At 48.6% G+C, this 19,677-nt stretch overlaps 1 protein-coding gene across 1 annotated transcript in view; it reads left to right on the top strand.

Moving 5' to 3' along the window:
* Window positions 1–16,682, top strand: part of pthlha (parathyroid hormone-like hormone a) — a 22,370-nt gene extending 5,688 nt beyond the window's left edge. The window contains exons 4-5 of the mRNA XM_082978100.1: window positions 14,870–15,433; window positions 15,750–16,682. Of these exons, the coding sequence (XP_082834226.1) occupies window positions 14,870–15,410 (541 nt within the window). The 3' untranslated portion in view covers window positions 15,411–15,433; window positions 15,750–16,682. The remainder of the gene's footprint in view (window positions 1–14,869; window positions 15,434–15,749) is intronic.
* The last annotated feature ends 2,995 nt before the right edge of the window (window positions 16,683–19,677 follow it).

The following is a 19,677-nucleotide window of genomic DNA, read 5'->3' as shown; positions in this document are numbered from 1 at the left end:
TGGCTGCAGTGTTGACAGGCTTGTTCCTGGTTCCTGGGGAACAGGGCGCCTGAGAGGAGATTAGAACCAGGTGGTGCTGGGTAATCCCAGGAGGAGCTTTGAACGTGGCGACTAACAGACGATGAGAAAGAGAGAGAGTAGAGGGTTCATGGGGGTTCACTCGTCTGTAGGGTAGGACTCAGGAGGGTTCATGGGGGTCCACTCGTCTGTAGGGTAGGACTCAGGAGGGTTCATGGGGTCCACTCGTCTGTAGGGTAGGACTCAGGAGGGTTCATGGGGTCGTCTATAGAGTAGGACTCAGGAGGGTTCATGGGGTCCACTCGTCTGTAGAATAGGACTCAGGAGGGTTCATGGGGTCCACTCGTCTGTAGGGTAGGACTCAGGAGGGTTCATGGGGTCCACTCGTCTGTAGGGTAGGACTCAGGAGGGTTCATGGGGGTTCACTCGTCTGTAGGGTAGTACTCAGGAGGGTTCATGGGGGTCCACTCGTCTGTAGAATAGGACTCAGGAGGGTTCATGGGGTCCACTCGTCTATAGGGTAGGACTCAGGAGGTTTCATGGGGTCCACTCGTCTGTAGGGTAGGACTCAGGAGGTTTCATGGGGTCCACTCGTCTGTAGGGTAGGACTCAGGAGGGTTCATGGGGGTTCACTCGTCTGTAGGGTAGGACTCAGGAGGGTTCATGGGGTCCACTCGTCTGTAGGGTAGGACTCAGGAGGGTTCATGGGGGTCCACTCGTCTGTAGGGTAGGACTCAGGAGGGTTCATGGGGGTCCACTCGTCTGTAGGGTAGGACTCAGGAGGGTTCATGGGGTCCACTCGTCTGTAGGGTAGGACTCAGGAGGGTTCATGGGGTCCACTCGTCTGTAGGGTAGGACTCAGGAGGGTTCATGGGGTCGTCTATAGAGTAGGACTCAGGAGGGTTCATGGGGGTTCACTCGTCTATGGAGTAGGACTCAGGAGGGTTCATGGGGTCACTCGTCTATAGAGTAGGACTCAGGAGGGTTCATGGGGTCCACTCGTCTGTAGAATAGGACTCAGGAGGGTTCATGGGGTCCACTCGTCTGTAGGGTAGGACTCAGGAGGGTTCATGGGGTCCACTCGTCTGTAGGGTAGGACTCAGGAGGGTTCATGGGGTCGTCTCAGGAGGGTTCATGGGGGTCCACTCGTCTGTAGGGTAGGACTCAGGAGGGTTCATGGGGTCGTCTATAGAGTAGGACTCAGGAGGGTTCATGGGGGTCCACTCGTCTATAGAGTAGGACTCAGGAGGGTTCATGGGGTCCACTCGTCTGTAGGGTAGGACTCAGGAGGGTTCATGGGGTCGTCTCTAGAGTAGGACCTCAGGAGGGTTCATGGGGTCCACTCGTCTGTAGAATAGGACTCAGGAGGGTTCATGGGGTCCACTCGTCTGTAGGGTAGGACTCAGGAGGGTTCATGGGGTCGTCTATAGAGTAGGACTCAGGAGGGTTCATGGGGGTTCACTCGTCTATGGAGTAGGACTCAGGAGGGTTCATGGGGTCCACTCGTCTGTAGAATAGGACTCAGGAGGGTTCATGGGGTCCACTCGTCTGTAGGGTAGGACTCAGGAGGGTTCATGGGGTCGTCTCAGGAGGGTTCATGGGGGTCCACTCGTCTGTAGGGTAGGACTCAGGAGGGTTCATGGGGGTCCACTCGTCTGTAGGGTAGGACTCAGGAGGGTTCATGGGGTCGTCTATAGAGTAGGACTCAGGAGGGTTCATGGGGGTCCACTCGTCTATAGAGTAGGACTCAGGAGGGTTCATGGGGTCCACTCGTCTGTAGGGTAGGACTCAGGAGGGTTCATGGGGTCCACTCGTCTGTAGGGTAGGACTCAGGAGGGTTCATGGGGTCCACTCGTCTGTAGGGTAGGACTCAGGAGGGTTCATGGGGTCGTCTCAGGAGGGTTCATGGGGGTCCACTCGTCTGTAGGGTAGGACTCAGGAGGGTTCATGGGGGTCCACTCGTCTGTAGGGTAGGACTCAGGAGGGTTCATGGGGTCGTCTATAGAGTAGGACTCAGGAGGATTCATGGGGTCCACTCGTCTGTAGGGTAGGACTCAGGAGGGTTCATGGGGTCCACTCGTCTGTAGGGTAGGACTCAGGAGGGTTCATGGGGTTCACTCGTCTGTAGGGTAGGACTCAGGAGGGTTCATGGGGTCCACTCGTCTGTAGGGTAGGACTCAGGAGGGTTCATGGGGTCGTCTATAGAGTAGGACTCTGGAGTGTTCATGGGGTCCACTCGTCTATGGAGTAGGACTCAGGAGGGTTCATGGGGTCCACTCGTCTGTACAGTAGGACTCAGGAGGGTTCATGGGGTCCACTCGTCTGTAGGGTAGGACTCAGGAGGGTTCATGGGGGTCCACTCGTCTATAGAGTAGGACTCAGGAGGGTTCATGGGGTCGTCTATAGAGTAGGACTCAGGAGGGTTCATGGGGTCCACTCGTCTATAGAGTAGGACTCAGGAGGGTTCATGGGGTCCACTCGTCTATAGAGTAGGACTCAGGAGGGTTCATGGGGGTCCACTCGTCTGTAGGGTAGGACTCAGGAGGGTTCATGGGGTCGTCTATAGAGTAGGACTCAGGAGGGTTCATGGGGTCGTCTATAGAGTAGGACTCAGGAGGGTTCATGGGGGGTCTGGATGGTAGGTCCATACTGTCAGGAGATAGAGCTGTGGGGTCTGGTTGGTAGGTCCATACTGTTAGGAGATAGAGCTGTGGGGTCTGGTAGGTCCATACTGTTAGGAGATAGAGCTGTGGGGTCTGGTAGGTCCATATTGTTAGGAGATAGAGCTGTGGGGTCTGGTTGGTAGGTCCATACTGTTAGGAGATAGAGCTGTGGGGTCTGGTTGGTCCATACTGTTAGGAGATAGAGCTGTGGGGTCTGGTTGGTAGGTCCATACTGTTAGGAGATAGAGCTGTGGGGTCTGGTAGGTCAATACTGTTAGGAGATAGAGCTGTGGGGTCTGGTTGGTAGGTCCATACTGTTAGGAGATAGAGCTGTGGGGTCTGGTAGGGTCCATACTGTTAGGAGATAGAGCTGTGGGGTCTGGTTGGTAGGTCCATACTGTTAGGAGATAGAGCTGTGGGGTCTGGTAGGTCCATACTGTTAGGAGATAGAGCTGTGGGGTCTGGTAGGTACGTCCATACTGTTAGGAGAGAGCTGTGGGGTCTGGTTGGTAGGTCCATACTGTTAGGAGATAGAGCTGTGGGTTCTGGTAGGTAGGTCCATACTGTTAGGAGATAGAGCTGTGGGTTCTGGTAGGTAGGTCCATACTGTTAGGAGATAGAGCTGTGGGGTCTGGTAGGTAGGTCCATACTGTTAGGAGATAGAGCTGTGGTGTCTGGTTGGTAGGTCCATACTATTAGGAGATAGAGCTGTGGGTTCTGGTAGGTCCATACTGTTAGGAGATAGAGCTGTGGGGTCTGGTTGGTAGGTCCATACTGTTAGGAGATAGAGCTGTGGGGTCTGGTTGGTAGGTCCATACTGTTAGGAGATAGAGCTGTGGGTTCTGGTAGGTCCATACTGTTAGGAGATAGAGCTGTGGGGTCTGGTAGGTCCATACTGTTAGGTGATAGAGCTGTGGGGTCTGGTAGGTCCATACTGTTAGGAGATAGAGCTGTGGAGTCTGGTTGGTAGGTCCATACTGTTAGGAGATAGAGCTGTGGGGTCTGGTAGGTCCATAGTGTTAGGAGATAGAGCTGTGGGTCTGGTTGGTAGGTCCATACTGTTAGGTGATAGAGCTGTGGGGTCTGGTAGGTCCATACTGTTAGGAGATAGAGCTGTGGAGTCTGGTTGGTAGGTCCATACTGTTAGGAGATAGAGCTGTGGGGTCTGGTAGGTCCATAGTGTTAGGAGATAGAGCTGTGGGGTCTGGTTGGTAGGTCCATACTGTTAGGAGATAGAGCTGTGGGGTCTGGTTGGTAGGTCCATACTGTTAGGAGATAGAGCTGTGGGTTCTGGTAGGTCCATACTGTTAGGAGATAGAGCTGTGGGGTCTGGTAGGTCCATACTGTTAGGTGATAGAGCTGTGGGGTCTGGTAGGTCCATACTGTTAGGAGATAGAGCTGTGGAGTCTGGTTGGTAGGTCCATACTGTTAGGAGATAGAGCTGTGGGGTCTGGTAGGTCCATAGTGTTAGGAGATAGAGCAATGGGGTCTGGTTGGTAGGTCCATACTGTTAGGAGATAGAGCTGTGGGGTCTGGTTGGTAGGTCCATACTGTTAGGTGATAGAGCTGTGGGGTCTGGTAGGTCCATACTGTTAGGAGATAGAGCTGTGGAGTCTGGTTGGTAGGTCCATACTGTTAGGAGATAGAGCTGTGGGGTCTGGTAGGTCCATAGTGTTAGGAGATAGAGCTGTGGGGTCTGGTTGGTAGGTCCATACTGTTAGGAGATAGAGCTGTGGGGTCTGGTAGGTCCATACTGTTAGGAGATAGAGCTGTGGGGTCTGGTTGGTAGGTCCATACTGTTAGGAGATAGAGCTGTGGGGTCTGGTTGGTAGGTCCATACTGTTAGGAGATAGAGCTGTGGGGTCTGGTTGGTAGGTCCATACTGTTAGGAGATAGAGCTGTGGGTTCTGGTAGGTCCATACTGTTAGGAGATAGAGCTGTGGGGTCTGGTTGGTAGGTCCATACTGTTAGGAGATAGAGCTGTGGGTTCTGGTGAGTTACAGTCTGGACGAAACATTCTGGCAGTGATCTGAACTGAGTTGGATTGTAAGGGAACATCCAATTAAATGAAAGATTGTGATTTAAAAAATAAATAAATAAAAAAAACACGATTAAAATCGCATTTCTTTGTAACATTGCAAAACGTTTAAAACTTTTTTTTTTTTTTTTTTTTTTTTGTCTGTTTCTCTAACATAACCCTGCACTGTCCTAGAACATAAAGCTTTTTTTATTAAGTTATCATTGTGTGAAGCAGTTTACCAGAGGGGTCTATGGAAACTAAACCGAAGGAGAATGAGTCCTCAACAACAGAGTTACTGTATTCCATCATCACACTAAACTAACCCTTCCAGACCACATATCAACACATATGATCTCAGCTAACATCAAACACAGTGTCGACAGCTTGGAAATAGGACAAGCACTGAGTCAATCAAATGTATTGGAAACCAGCCGCTCAGTCTTAGGAGTCAGGACTCACCCTAACATATAGTGTTTGGACCTGGGCCACCAAGCCTCAGGAGGACTCACCCTCACGATAGTGTTGGACCTGGGCCACCAAGCCTCAGGAGTTAGGACTCCTAACATATAGTGTTGGACCTGGGCCACCAAGCCTCAGGACTCACCCTAACATATAGTGTTGGACCTGGGCCACTCAGTCTTAGGAGTCAGGACTCACCCTAACATATAGTGTTGGACCTGGGCCACTCAGTCTTAGGAGTCAGGACTCACCCTAACATATAGTGTTGGACCTGGGCCACTCAGTCTTAGGAGTCAGGACTCACCCTAACATATAGTGTTGGACCTGGGCCACTCAGTCTTAGGAGTCAGGACTCACCCTAACATATAGTGTTTGGACCTGGGCCACTCAGTCTTAGGAGTCAGGACTCACCCTAACATATAGTGTTGGACCTGGGCCACTCAGTCTTAGGAGTCAGGACTCACCCTAACATATAGTGTTTGGACCTGGGCCACTCAGTCTTAGGAGTCAGGACTCACCCTAACATATAGTGTTGGACCTGGGCCACCAAGCCTTAGGAGTCAGGACTCACCCTAACATATAGTGTTGGACCTGGTCCACCAAGCCTCAGGAGCCAAATTAAAGCTTTAGCAAACTGTCTGCCAAGGTTTTGGATAGATCTTCAATCAGACAGAGCAGAGAAATGAACATGCCTAGTGGGTAGGATTAAACACAGTGTACTATTTGTTTCTCTCTTTCCCTCTGCCTCCTTTCCCCCCCCCCCATCCCCCCCCCCCCTCTTTTACCCCGGCACAGAGAAACAATTAGCATCAGGTAGGCCAAGAAGGACGTCTGTTCTTGTTGGAATCGTGCCCACATCAGGATGTATCCAAAAACCCTTTTTTTTCTTCCCCCCTTCTCTTCCCTTCCTTTCCTCTCTTCTAGTTGTGCTTTTGGGGAGTGTTTGATGTTCGGGCTTTATTATTAAAGGTTAAAAACAAACAAAAAAAAAACCCCAGAGGAGATCGTTTTTCACAGACATGCCTGGTTGAGTTCCCTCGTTGACTCTCCCTGAGAATCACAGGAAATATATCTCTCTGTATGGGAAGCAGGATATTATTGCATTGGACAAGTAAATATCTACGCCGTAGCTTTTTTGAAGAGCTCGGAGAAATTAATAAATTATGTAACCAGGTTTTTTTTTTAAATCCTCGATCTAATGTTTAATCTTTTCTAAGGAAAATAATTGAGAATATTTATTTTATCATTATGGGTTTTTTTCAGTTTTAGTGTGATGATGGATGCCATTTCAATGGTTTTACTGTTATGTAAAACTAACTGGCCTGGTGGTCAGGACACAGCTTGGACATATCGTTGTTCTGGAGATTCACAGAAATGTTCCTTAAAAACAAATAGTTCCTGGGTGACAGTGTTAGTTCCTGGGTAACAGTGTTAGTTCCTGGGTAACAGCGTTAGTTCCTGGGTAACAGCATTAGTTCCTGGGTAACAGTGTTAGTTCCTGGGTAACAGCATTAGTTCCTGGGTAACAGTGTTAGTTCCTGGGTAACAGCATTAGTTCCTGGGTAACAGCATTAGTTCCTGGGTAACAGCATTAGTTCCTGGGTAACAGTGTTAGTTCCTGGGTAACAGCATTAGTTCCTGGGTAACAGCATTAGTTCCTGGGTAACAGCATTAGTTCCTGGGTAACAGTGTTAGTTCCTGGGTAACAGCATTAGTTCCTGGGTAACAGCATTAGTTCCTGAGTAACAGCATTAGTTCCTGGGTAACAGCATTAGTTCCTGAGTAACAGCATTAGTTCCTGGGTAACAGTGTTAGTTCCTGGGTAACAGCATTAGTTCCTGGGTAACAGTGTTAGTTCCTGGGTAACAGCATTAGTTCCTGGGTAACAGCATTAGTTCCTGGGTAACAGTGTTAGTTCCTGGGTAACAGCGTTAGTTCCTGGGTAACAGCATTAGTTCCTGGGTAACAATGTTAGTTCCTTGGTAACAGTGTTAGTTCCTGGGTAACAGCATTAGTTCCTGGGTAACAGCATTAGTTCCCGGGTAACAGCATTAGTTATTGGGTAACAGCATTAGTTCCTGGGTAACAGCATTAGTTCCTGAGTAACAGCATTAGTTCCTGGGTAACAGCATTAGTTCCTGAGTAACAGCATTAGTTCCTGGGTAACAGCATTAGTTCCTGGGTAACAATGTTAGTTCCTTGGTAACAGTGTTAGTTCCTGGGTAACAGCATTAGTTCCTGGGTAACAGCATTAGTTCCCGGGTAACAGCATTAGTTATTGGGTAACAGCATTAGTTCCTGGGTAACAGCATTAGTTCCTGGGTAACAGCATTAGTTCCCGGGTAACAGCATTAGTTATTGGGTAACAGCATTAGTTCCTGGGTAACAGCATTAGTTCCTGGGTAACAGCGTTAGTTCCTGGGTAACAGTGTTATTCTAAGTAAACCATAGATACTCCAGCTGTGTTGGTACCCATAGATACTCCAGCTGTGTTGGTAAACCATAGATACTCCAGCTGTGTTGGTAAACCATAGATACTCCAGCTGTGTTGGTAACCATAGATACTCCAGCTGTGTTGGTAACCATAGATACTCCAGCTGTGTTGGTAACCATAGATACTCCAGCTGTGTTGGTAACCATAGATACTCCAGCTGTGTTGGTAAACCATAGATACTCCAGCTGTGTTGGTAACCATAGATACTCCAGCTGTGTTCGTCAAGTCCCAAGATGGTAGCATGTCAAGTCGTTTGTCTGTGACTAGTACATTTTAACCTACTAATAACCTATTTATTTATGGCTGAGTAACTTCCTTGTTGTGTAGTGCAAATTATTTTATTTTTGCTGCTGTAAAGATCACGGGTCTTCCTCAACTTGGCACTTCAACTCTGCACTGACGTTTACCAAAGTAACCCGATCTCTGGCTGGCCTGAGTTCCTTCTTCATCCACGGAGTGTCTCGTCCAAGCCGCTCCTTTTTGCTCTTCGTCTGGCTGTCAGTGGCAGCTCAATAATCCCCAACCCGCTCTCTCAATCGACCTCAACACCCAATCTACTCACACGTGCAAATACTCACATTCAGTGTTTGAGATCAATTGACACCCTTTACCATGGCACTTTGAGATTTATTTTAAACTGCAAAACCTTTACGCACCACTGCACTTTATATACCAGGGTTGGCTGGCCTTCTCTAGTCACTCGTAGGCTCAGTCACTGGTATACTTTTATTTACAAAGCCATTTTGGGTTTACTACCTTTTTATTTGGGCATTTTTATTGTTCAGAAATGTGGTGGGTACTCTCTTCGTTCGAGGGACTTTATCTTGCTAACTGTTCCAAATGTCCGAACTGAATTTGGTAAAAGGGCTTTTATGTACTCTGCGCCATCGTCTTGGAACGCCTTACAAAATACTTTTAAACTGGAAGAACTTGTCCCGATTGGTATTTTTAAATCACTGATGAATGATCTAGAGACTGATTCCCTGACCTGTCAATGTTTTTAATTTGCTGTTTTTGATTTTGTTATATTCTTTGTTAATTTTATGGTTTTTACTAGATTACTTGTAGTTTTTCATGTTGTTTGTCCAATTTTTGTAATGACTTGGCGCTGCCTATCTTGGCCAGGACGCTCTTGAAAAAGAGATTTTAAATCTCAATGAGCCTTTCCTGGTTAAATAAAGGTTTAAAAAAAAAAAAAAAAAAAACATAGATACTCCAGCTGTGTTGGTAACCATAGATACTCCAGCTGTGTTGGTAACCATAGATACTCCAGCTGTGTTGGTAACCATAGATACTCCAGCTGTGTTGGTAACCATAGATACTCCAGCTGTGTTGGTAACCATAGATACTCCAGCTGTGTTAGTAAACCATAGATTCTCCAGCTGTGTTAGTAAACCATAGATACTCCAGCTGTGTTGGTAACCATAGATACTCCAGCTGTGTTGGTAACCATAGATACTCCAGCTGTGTTGGTAACCATAGATACTCCAGCTGTGTTGGTAACCATAGATACTCCAGCTGTGTTGGTAACCATAGATACTCCAGCTGTGTTGGTAACCATAGATACTCCAGCTGTGTTGGTAACCATAGATACTCCAGCTGTGTTAGTAAACCATAGATTCTCCAGCTGTGTTAGTAAACCATAGATACTCCAGCTGTGTTGGTAACCATAGATACTCCAGCTGTGTTGGTAAACCATAGATACTCCAGCTGTGTTGGTAACCATAGATACTCCAGCTGTGTTGGTAAACCATAGATACTCCAGCTGTGTTGGTAACCATAGATACTCTAGTGGTTTGTTTCCAGTGAGTCCTGATGTACTTCACTGCTAAGAACCTGTCAAACACACTGATTTTAACTAGAGGTGACAGTCAGAATGTATTTCTCTCTGTTACACCCACACCAATCCACACACGGTATGATGCAGGCTGGGTAACGGGTGCGCGATCTCTCTTTAACCTCCCCGGGCAAGGTGGGACGCTTGCGTGGCGCGAAATCCAAATACCTCACAAATGCTATAACTTCAATTTCTCAAACATATGACTATTTTACACCATTTTAAAGACAAGACTCTCGTTAATCTAACCACATTGTCCGATTTCAAAAAGGCTTTACAGCGAAAGCAAAACATTAGATTATGTCAGGAGAGTACCCTGCCAAAAATAATCACACAGCCATTTTCAAAGCTAGCATATAATGTCACATAAACCCAAACCACAGCTAAATGCAGCACTAACCTTGAATGATCTTCATCAGATGACACTCCTAGGACATTATGTTATACAATACATGCATGTTTTGTTCAATCAAGTTCATATTTATTTCAAAAAACAGCTTTTTACATTAGCATGTGATGTTCAGAACTAGCATACCCACCGCAAACTTCCGGTGAATTTATTTTAATAACTGGGTTCTCTGCCATATTCGACAATGACTTCAAATGAAATCCCAAGTTCAAGAACTTCAGGGAAATGGCGGACAAAAGTACGTATTGTTGTCCTTTTCTTTCGGAGTGCCACCGTTTCCCGATGCTCTTGAACACAGCATGATTCCTCTGTGACAGTAGAGGGATTAGTTAGTGGATGCTGCTCTCTCCGATTGGGGGGGAAAAAGGGGATTTTCCTAAAGAAAGGAAGAGTCATCTCTTAGTGTTTGGCAGCTAGCAGGCTGACCTGACATATCAAGTGGAAACACTCTCTCCTCTCTCTCTCTCTCTCTCTCTCTCTCTCTCTGCTATGAATCATCTCATACTGAAGGCCAAGGAGAACAGCATCATGGGTAAACAGATAATAGTTGACTGATATTGAACAATAACTGTTGTGTTGTCAACCAGCAAGCAAACAAATACATAGCTCTTACCTGCTACGAGGTCTGGAACAAAAATAAACAGTCTTGATCCAGACTGGCAGACTACAGCACATAAACAAATTTAGAGACCTTACCTGGTAGTAATCTGGGTCAAGGCTGTGCTGTTCTGTAGTCTTGATCAAGGCTGTGCTGTTCTGTAGTCTTGGTTAGGGGTCGTGGTCAGTATAACTACTGTTGTGTTGCCAGGGATAGGGGTTGTGGTCAGTATAACTACTGTTGTGTTTCCAGGGATAGGGGTTGTGGTCAGTATAACTACTGTTGTGTTTCCAGGGATAGGGGTCGTGGTCAGTATAACTACTGTTGTGTTGCCAGGGATAGGGGTTGTGGTCAGTATAACTACTGTTGTGTTTCCAGGGATAGGGGTTGTGGTTGTGGTCAGTATAACTACTGTTGTGTTTCCAGGGATAGGGGTTGTGGTTGTGGTCAGGATAACTACTGTTGTGTTTCCAGGGATAGGGGTTGTGGTCAGTATAACTACTGTTGTGTTTCCAGGGATAGGGGTTGTGGTCAGTATAACTACTGTTGTGTTTCCAGGGATAGGGGTTGTGGTCAGTATAACTACTGTTGTGTTTCCAGGGATAGGGGTTGTGGTCAGTATAACTACTGTTGTGTTTCCAGGGATAGGGGTTGTGGTCAGAATAACTACTGTTGTGTTTCCAGGGATAGGGGTTGTGGTCACTATAACTACTGTTGTGTTTCCAGGGATAGGGGTTGTGGTCAGTATAACTACTGTTGTGTTTCCAGGGTTAGGGGTTGTGGTCAGTATAACTACTGTTGTGTTTCCAGGGTTAGGGGTTGTGGTCAGTATAACTACTGTTATTTAGACTGACCCCCCTAGTGAAGACATGTCCATTAGACTGACCCCCCTAGTGAAGACATGTCCGTTTAGTCTGACCCCCCTAGTGGAGACATGTCCATTAGACTGACCCCCCCTAGTGGAGACATGTCCATTAGACTGACCCCCCCTAGTGGAGACATGTCCATTAGACTGACCCCCCCTAGTAGAGACATGTCCATTAGACTGACCCCCCTAGTGGAGACATGTCCATTAGACTGACCCCCCTAGTGAAGACATGTCCATTAGACTGACCCCCCCTAGTGAAGACATGTCCATTAGACTGACCCCCCCTAGTGGAGACATGTCCATTAGACTGACCCCCCCTAGTGGAGACATGTCCATTAGACTGACCCCCCCTAGTGGAGACATGTCCATTAGACCGACCCCCCCTAGTGAAGACATGTCCATTAGACTGACCCCCCAGTGGAGACATGTCCATTAGACTGACCCCCCCTAGTGGAGACATGTCCATTTAGACTGACCCCCCTAGTGAAGACATGTCCATTTAGACTGACCCCCCCTAGTGGAGACATGTCCATTTAGACTGACCCCCCTAGTGAAGACATGTCCATTTAGACTGACCCCCCCTAGTGGAGACATGTCCATTAGACTGACCCCCCTAGTGGAGACATGTCCATTTAGACTGACCCCCCTAGTGAAGACATGTCCATTTAGACCGACCCCCCCTAGTGGAGACATGTCCATTTAGACTGACCCCCCTAGTGAAGACATGTCCATTAGACTGACCCCCCCTAGTGGAGACATGTCCATTAGACTGACCCCCCCTAGTGAAGACATGTCCATTAGACTGACCCCCCCTAGTGAAGACATGTCCATTTAGACTGACCCCCCTAGTGGAGACATGTCCATTAGACTGACCCCCCTAGTGGAGACATGTCCATTTAGACTGACCCCCCTAGTGAAGACATGTCCATTTAGACTGACCCCCCCCTAGTGAAGACATGTCGATTAGACTGACCCCCCTAGTGAAGACATGTCCATTTAGACTGACCCCCCCTAGTGAAGACATGTCCATTTAGACTGACCCCCCTAGTGGAGACATGTCCATTAGACTGACCCCCCTAGTGAAGATATGTCCATTAGACTGACCCCCCCTAGTGGAGACATGTCCATTAGACTGACCCCCCCTAGTGAAGACATGTCGATTAGACTGACCCCCCTAGTGAAGACATGTCCATTTAGACTGACCCCCCTAGTGGAGACATGTCCATTTAGACTGACCCCCCCTAGTGGAGACATGTCCATTTAGACTGACCCCCCCTAGTGGAGACATGTCCATTTAGACTGACCCCCCTAGTGAAGACATGTCCATTAGACTGACCCCCCCCTAGTGAAGACATGTCCATTAGACTGACCCCCCTAGTGAAGACATGTCCATTTAGACTGACCCCCCCTAGTGGAGACATGTCCATTTAGACTGACCCCCCCTAGTGGAGACATGTCCATTTAGACTGACCCCCCTAGTGAAGACATGTCCATTAGACTGACCCCCCCTAGTGAAGACATGTCCATTTAGACTGACCCCCCCTAGTGGAGACATGTCCATTTAGACTGACCCCCCTAGTGAAGACATGTCCATTAGACTGACCCCCCCCTAGTGGAGACATGTCCATTTAGACTGACCCCCCTAGTGAAGACATGTCCATTTAGACTGACCCCCCCTAGTGGAGACATGTCCATTAGACTGACCCCCCCTAGTGGAGACATGTCCATTTAGACTGACCCCCCCCTAGTGAAGACATGTCCATTTAGACTGACCCCCCCCTAGTGAAGACATGTCCATTAGACTGACCCCCCTAGTGATGACATGTCCATTTAGACTGACCCCCCCTAGTGAAGACATGTCCATTTAGACTGACCCCCCCTAGTGGAGACATGTCCATTTAGACTGACCCCCCCTAGTGAAGACATGTCCATTTAGACTGACCCCCCCTAGTGGAGACATGTCCATTTAGACTGACCCCCCCTAGTGGAGACATGTCCATTTAGACTGACCCCCCCTAGTGGAGACATGTCCATTAGACTGACCCCCCCTAGTGAAGACATGTCCATTTAGACTGACCCCCCCTAGTGAAGACATGTCCATTAGACTGACCCCCCCTAGTGGAGACATGTCCATTTAGACCTCTCCGTACTCCAGATGTGGGCCGTTGATTCTCTGATTTGACTCAAAGCTTGAACGGTTTGTTGTTGTTGATGAAATAACAGCGAGTTATACTTTACTTTGGCATGTTGGAAAGATCAGAGTGTTGAAATGTGTAATTGTTTCAAGACATTTTGGATAGTTGTCCCCCCCCCCCCCCCCCCTCCATGTTGCTTATCCAACTGAGAGGATTTCGCTCCCGGTCAGATGTTCGAGGTAGTGAGAGGACTTTTAAAGATTTTTTTTATATTTTTTTTAAAGTTTGTTTTTAGAGATGAAGACAACGACAACCATCATGTCGAATTACAGAAGATATTTCTAGTCGTGGTGGGAGAGGAGAGGAGGGTTTTTTTTTAATACACAATGCTGTGACATTCAGGATGTTTATCGAGAGCAGCAGATCTGAACACAGCGGACTGAATAAACAGACAATGCCAATGTTGAAAAATTTGTTTTCTCTGGCTGGTTGTATCACTTACAGCGATTAAACATTTCACAAAAGTTTTAAATTGTAATTCCAGGCTACTAACATGCTGTTTGCAGGGAACAGTTTATCTGTTGCCTGTTTAAAGTGTTGTTCTCATGTCAGAGACATTTATTGGAAATCTGAGAGCACACGGTGGGAAAACAGAAAAACTGTAAAAACTAAGGTCTAATGTCTGTGTTTTCTCAATGTTCTGTGATGTAAAGTTCGAACTGTCCTCCTCCTGTTCTCTCTCTCTCTCCCCCCTCTCTCCCCCCTCTCTCTCTCATCTCTCTCTCTCTCTCCTCTCTCTCTCTCTCTCTCTCTCTCTCTCCCTCCCTCTCACATCTCTCTCTCTCCCTCCCTCTCTCCCTCCCTCTCACATCTCTCTCTCTCCCTCTCTCCCTCCCTCTCACATCTCTCTCTCTCCCTCTCTCCCCTCCTCTCCTCTCCCTCTCCTCTCTCTCTCCCCCTCTCCTCTCCCCCCCTCTCTCTCTCCCTCCTCTCTCTCTCTCTCTCTCTCTCTCCCTCTCACATCTCTCTCTCTCCCTCTCTCCCTCCCTCTCACATCTCTCTCTCTCCCTCTCTCCCCTCCTCTCCTCTCCCTCTCCTCTCTCTCTCCCCCTCTCTCCCCCTCTCCTCTCCCCCCCTCTCTCTCTCTCTCCCTCTCCCCCTCTCTCTCCCTCTTCCTCTTCCTCCCCCTCTCTCCTCTCCTCTCCTCTCCTCTCTCTCCCCCTCTCCTCTCTCTCTCCCTCTCTCTCCTCTCTCTCTCCCCCTCTCTCCTCTCCTCTCTCTACCCCCTCTCTCCCCCTCTCCTCCCCCCCCCTCTCTCTCTCTCTCCCTCTCCCCCTCTCTCCTCTCTCCTCTCCTCTCCTCTCCCAGGAAGCGCTCGGTGACCCACGCCCAGCTGATGCACGATAAGGGCCGGACGCTGCAGGATTTCAAGCGTCGCATGTGGCTCCAAGAGCTGCTGGACGTGGTCCATACAGCCGAGATCAGGGAACTTCCTGTCCGCCCGGTGGTCAGCAGCGGAGCCGGAGTGGGGCTTGGACTACCGGTGGCCGGGGTAGGGGTCAGCCTGGGATTGGGTACAACGGGAGGTACCCAGCACCCTCACCCCAAACCTCCAGGGGGCACCAAGAACCTTCCCATCAACTTCCACACGGAAGAGGAAGGAACCAACCTGCCGCAGGAGACCAACAAGTCCCAAACGTACAAAGAGAAAGACGGGACGCGGAAGGCCAAGGAAGGGAAGAAAAAAAAAGGGAGGAATGGGAAGAGGAGAGAGGGGGAGAGGAGGGAGGGGGAGAGGAAGAGGAGGGCGCGCTCACTGGGCTGGGCGCAGGAAGAGGAGGAGCCTGGGAATGGGTACCGCCTGGAGTGGCGAGGGCCCTTCTTCGGCCTGAGGGGGGCGCCGCACTAGAACACTGTCACACTCTGACTAAGGTAAACAAACACCTCGATGGTGTCGTTGTTGTTGTTGTCGTTGTTGTTGTTGTTGTTGTTGTCGTTGTTGGTGGTGTTGTTGTTGTTGTTGTTGTCGTTGTTGTTGTTGCGTTGTCGTTGTTGGTGTTGTCGTCGTCGTTGTTGTTGTTGTTGTCGTTGTTGTTGTTGTCGTTGTCGTCGTCGTCGTTGTGTCGTCGTCGTTGTCGTCGTTGTTGTTGTTGTTGTCTGGGTCATAGATTGCTGAGTGAATATCAGTGAATGTCTTACAGCGAACTAATGTCCTTTTCTGTCTTGTTGTTGTCATTGTGTGTTTCAGAAACCTGAGGACAAGCAGATGGACACCCAGACATTCCTGTTGCAGGGGTTTCTTGCGATAGGAAATATTTATTTTTCTGTAAATATTGTAAAACGCACCAGACTAGTGATAATGACGAAGACAATTAAAAAACATTTACAGACGCTCGCTCTGCGGAGCGACATAATTTAATAATTGTGAAATCCTGTCCTGTCCTGTTCTGTTTTGTCTTACGACTATGTCAATTATTATTAATGTCACATTGTGCTGTAATTTATTTTGTTTGAACAGTGTATTTATTTTGTAAATGTATTGAGGTGCTGCTGACCTATATTTTTGTACCATAATGCACTTTTAGATATATAAATATAAATATATAAGTAATTTCTGTGGTTGATTGAAATGAAGACAACATTGCTGGTCATTCCTCCGTGTTCACTAGGCTCCTCCTCCGCACGGTTCCCATAGCGATCACATGACACGTCTGTCCGCTCTGCTCTGACTGGCCCACAGACGTCTAATCTAATTGGCTGTTGACCAAGTCGGCGTGTTCAATAGGCACACTATGGAAAAAAAATGTTTCAAAATGTTTTACAAAAAAACAAAAAACATACATATACATATTTTTTTTTTAGCATTTCTTATTGGACTTAAGTCCAGCAAGTCCGTCCTCGTTCGAGATGGTTTTCTTCAGTTTGTTACCTAATGAACACGACCCAAGACGACCCAGAACGACCCATGCAGCTGTCCTCGACCCCTGACCTCTGTACATTATGCTTCAACCCCCCCCCCCCTCCCGCCGTCTGTCTCCATCAGTTGGTCCACTGGGAACCATCTCCTTTCACTCGGGCCCGTACAGAACCAGAACACAATGCAACGACTTCATATTGTTGTTCGGCACTTGCACTGAGAGACGACCCTGTACTGAATGGATTAAACATTTCAGAGTATCTACCCTGAGTCTGACGTCTCTTTGCTATGTGTCTGACTGAGATCCTGTCTGAACTGACTGTCATCCTGTCTGGTTGTATGAACTGACTGACTGTCATCCTGTCTGGTTGTATGAACTGTCCTCCTGTCTGGTTGAAAGAACTGACTGTCATCCTGTCTGGTTGTATGAACTGACTGTCATCCTGTCTGGTTGAATGAACTGTCTGTCATCCTGTCTGGTTGTATGAACTGACTGACTGTCATCCTGTCTGGTTGAATGAACTGTCTGTCATCCTGTCTGGTTGTATGAACTGACTGTCCTCCTGTCCATCCTGTCTGGTTGTATGAACTGTCTGTCCTCCTGTCATCCTGTCTGAACTGTCTGTTTTTGTCTTTGTCCTGCTGATATCCCTCACCTCACCATCTCACACTGGCCTTGAAGTTCCATAATAATCAATCGATCGAATCGATCAATAACTATCTTATCGTTAGCTAGGCTATATTTCCCTGAAGTCAATCACAACAGTATCTCTGATGAGGGTCCATCATCCCTCCGTGGCCCTGTGTTTCCCAGCTCTGGACTTGACCACCTCGCGACAACGAGTCGCCCTCATCCCTCCTGCTGATTGGCTAACTTAGGGAAACGCGTGACGTTGAAAGATGTGACGTTGAGGACTAGAATAATTGTGTCATATAAAACCGTTAAAAAAAAAACGGTAAAATAAAATTAAAATAAAAAATATAAACAAGCCAAACGCAAGCGAGTCCAAATGTTTTATACAGCGTCAACGTTGATCACTATGTTAGATGTACAGTTACACCTCCTCTAAGGACAGGCTGATTCCTGTCCAGCACCTCCTCCGCTAGGGACAGGCTGATTCCTGTCCAGCACCTCCTCTAGGGACAGACTGATTACTGTCCAGCACCTCCTCTAGGGACAGGCTGATTACTGTCCAGCACCTCCTCTAGGGACAGGCTGATTACTGTCCAGCACCTCCTCTAGGGACAGACTGATTACTGTCCAGCACCTCCTCTAGGGACAGACTGATTACTGTCCAGCACCTCCTCCGCTAGGGACAGGCTGATTACTGTCCAGCACCTCCTCTAGGGACAGACTGATTACTGTCCAGCACCTCCTCTAGGGACAGACTGATTACTGTCCAGCACCTCCTCTAAGGACAGACTGATTACTGTCCAGCACCTCCTCTAAGGACAGACTGATTACTGTCCAGCACCTCCTCTAAGGACAGACTGATTACTGTCCAGCACCTCCTCTAAGGACAGGCTGATTACTGTCCAGCACCTCCTCTAGGGACAGACTGATTACTGTCCAGCACCTCCTCCTCTAGGGACAGACTGATTACTGTCCAGCACCTCCTCCGCTAGGGACAGGCTGATTACTGTCCAGCACCTCCTCCACCTCCTCTAGGGACAGACTGATTACTGTCCAGCACCTCCTCTAGGGACAGACTGATTACTGTCCAGCACCTCCTCTAGGGACAGACTGATTACTGTCCAGCACCTCCTCTAGGGACAGACTGATTACTGTCCAGCACCTCCTCTAGGGACAGACTGATTACTGTCCAGCACCTCCTCCGCTAGGGACAGGCTGATTACTGTCCAGCACCTCCTCCACCTCCTCTAGGGACAGACTGATTACTGTCCAGCACCTCCTCTAGGGACAGACTGATTACTGTCCAGCACCTCCTCCAGGGACAGACTGATTACTGTCCAGCACCTCCTCTAGGGACAGGCTGATTACTGTCCAGCACCTCCTCTAGGGACAGACTGATTACTGTCCAGCACCTCCTCCAGGGACAGACTGATTACTGCCCAGCACCTCCTCTAGGGACAGGCTGATTACTGTCCAGCACCTCCTCTAGGGACAGACTGATTACTGTCCAGCACCTCCTCTAGGGACAGACTGATTACTGTCCAGCACCTCCTCTAGGGACAGACTGATTACTGTCCAGCACCTCCTCTAGGGACAGACTGATTACTGTCCAGCACCTCCTCTAGGGACAGACTGATTACTGTCCAGCACCTCCTCTAAGGACAGACTGATTACTGTCCAGCACCTCCTCTAAGGACAGACTGATTACTGTCCAGCACCTCCTCTAAGGACAGGCTGATTACTGTCCAGCACCTCCTCTAGGGACAGACTGATTACTGTCCAGCACCTCCTCCTAGGGACAGGCTGATTACTGTCCAGCACCTCCTCCGCTAGGGACAGACTGATTACTGTCCAGCACCTCCTCCAGGGACAGACTGATTACTGTCCAGCACCTCCTCTGCTAGGGACAGACTGATAACTGTCCAGCACCTCCTCCACTCCTCCAGGGACAGACTGATTACTGTCCAGCACCTCCTCTAGGGACAGGCTGATTACTGTCCAGCACCTCCTCTAGGGACAGACTGATTACTGTCCAGCACCTCCTCTAGGGACAGACTGATTACTGTCCAGCACCTCCTCCGCTAGGGACAGACTGATTACTGTCCAGCACCTCCTCCGCTAGGGACAGACTGATTACTGTCCAGCACCTCCTCTAGGGACAGACTGATTACTGTCCAGGCACCTCCTCTAGGGACAGACTGATTACTGTCCAGCACCTCCTCTAGGGACAGACTGATTACTGTCCAGCACCTCCTCTAGGGACAGACTGATTACTGTCCAGCACCTCCTCCGCTAGGGACAGGCTGATTACTGTCCAGCACCTCCTCCACCTCCTCCAGGGACAGACTGATTACTGTCCAGCACCTCCTCTAGGGACAGACTGATTACTGTCCAGCACCTCCTCTAGGGACAGACTGATTACTGTCCAGCACCTCCTCTAGGGACAGACTGATTACTGTCCAGCACCTCCTCTAGGGACAGACTGATTACTGTCCAGCACCTCCTCCGCTAGGGACAGGCTGATTACTGTCCAGCACCTCCTCCTAGGGACAGACTGATTACTGTCCAGCACCTCCTCTAGGGACAGACTGATTACTGTCCAGCACCTCCTCTAGGGACAGACTG

The sequence above is a fragment of the Salmo salar genome, chromosome 07, assembly GCF_965601325.2.
Source record: "Salmo salar chromosome 07, fSalSal1, whole genome shotgun sequence".
NCBI lineage: Eukaryota > Metazoa > Chordata > Actinopteri > Salmoniformes > Salmonidae > Salmo > Salmo salar.
Note: the sequence above shows the minus strand (reverse complement) of the source record. Positions and strands in the feature narration are given on the sequence as shown.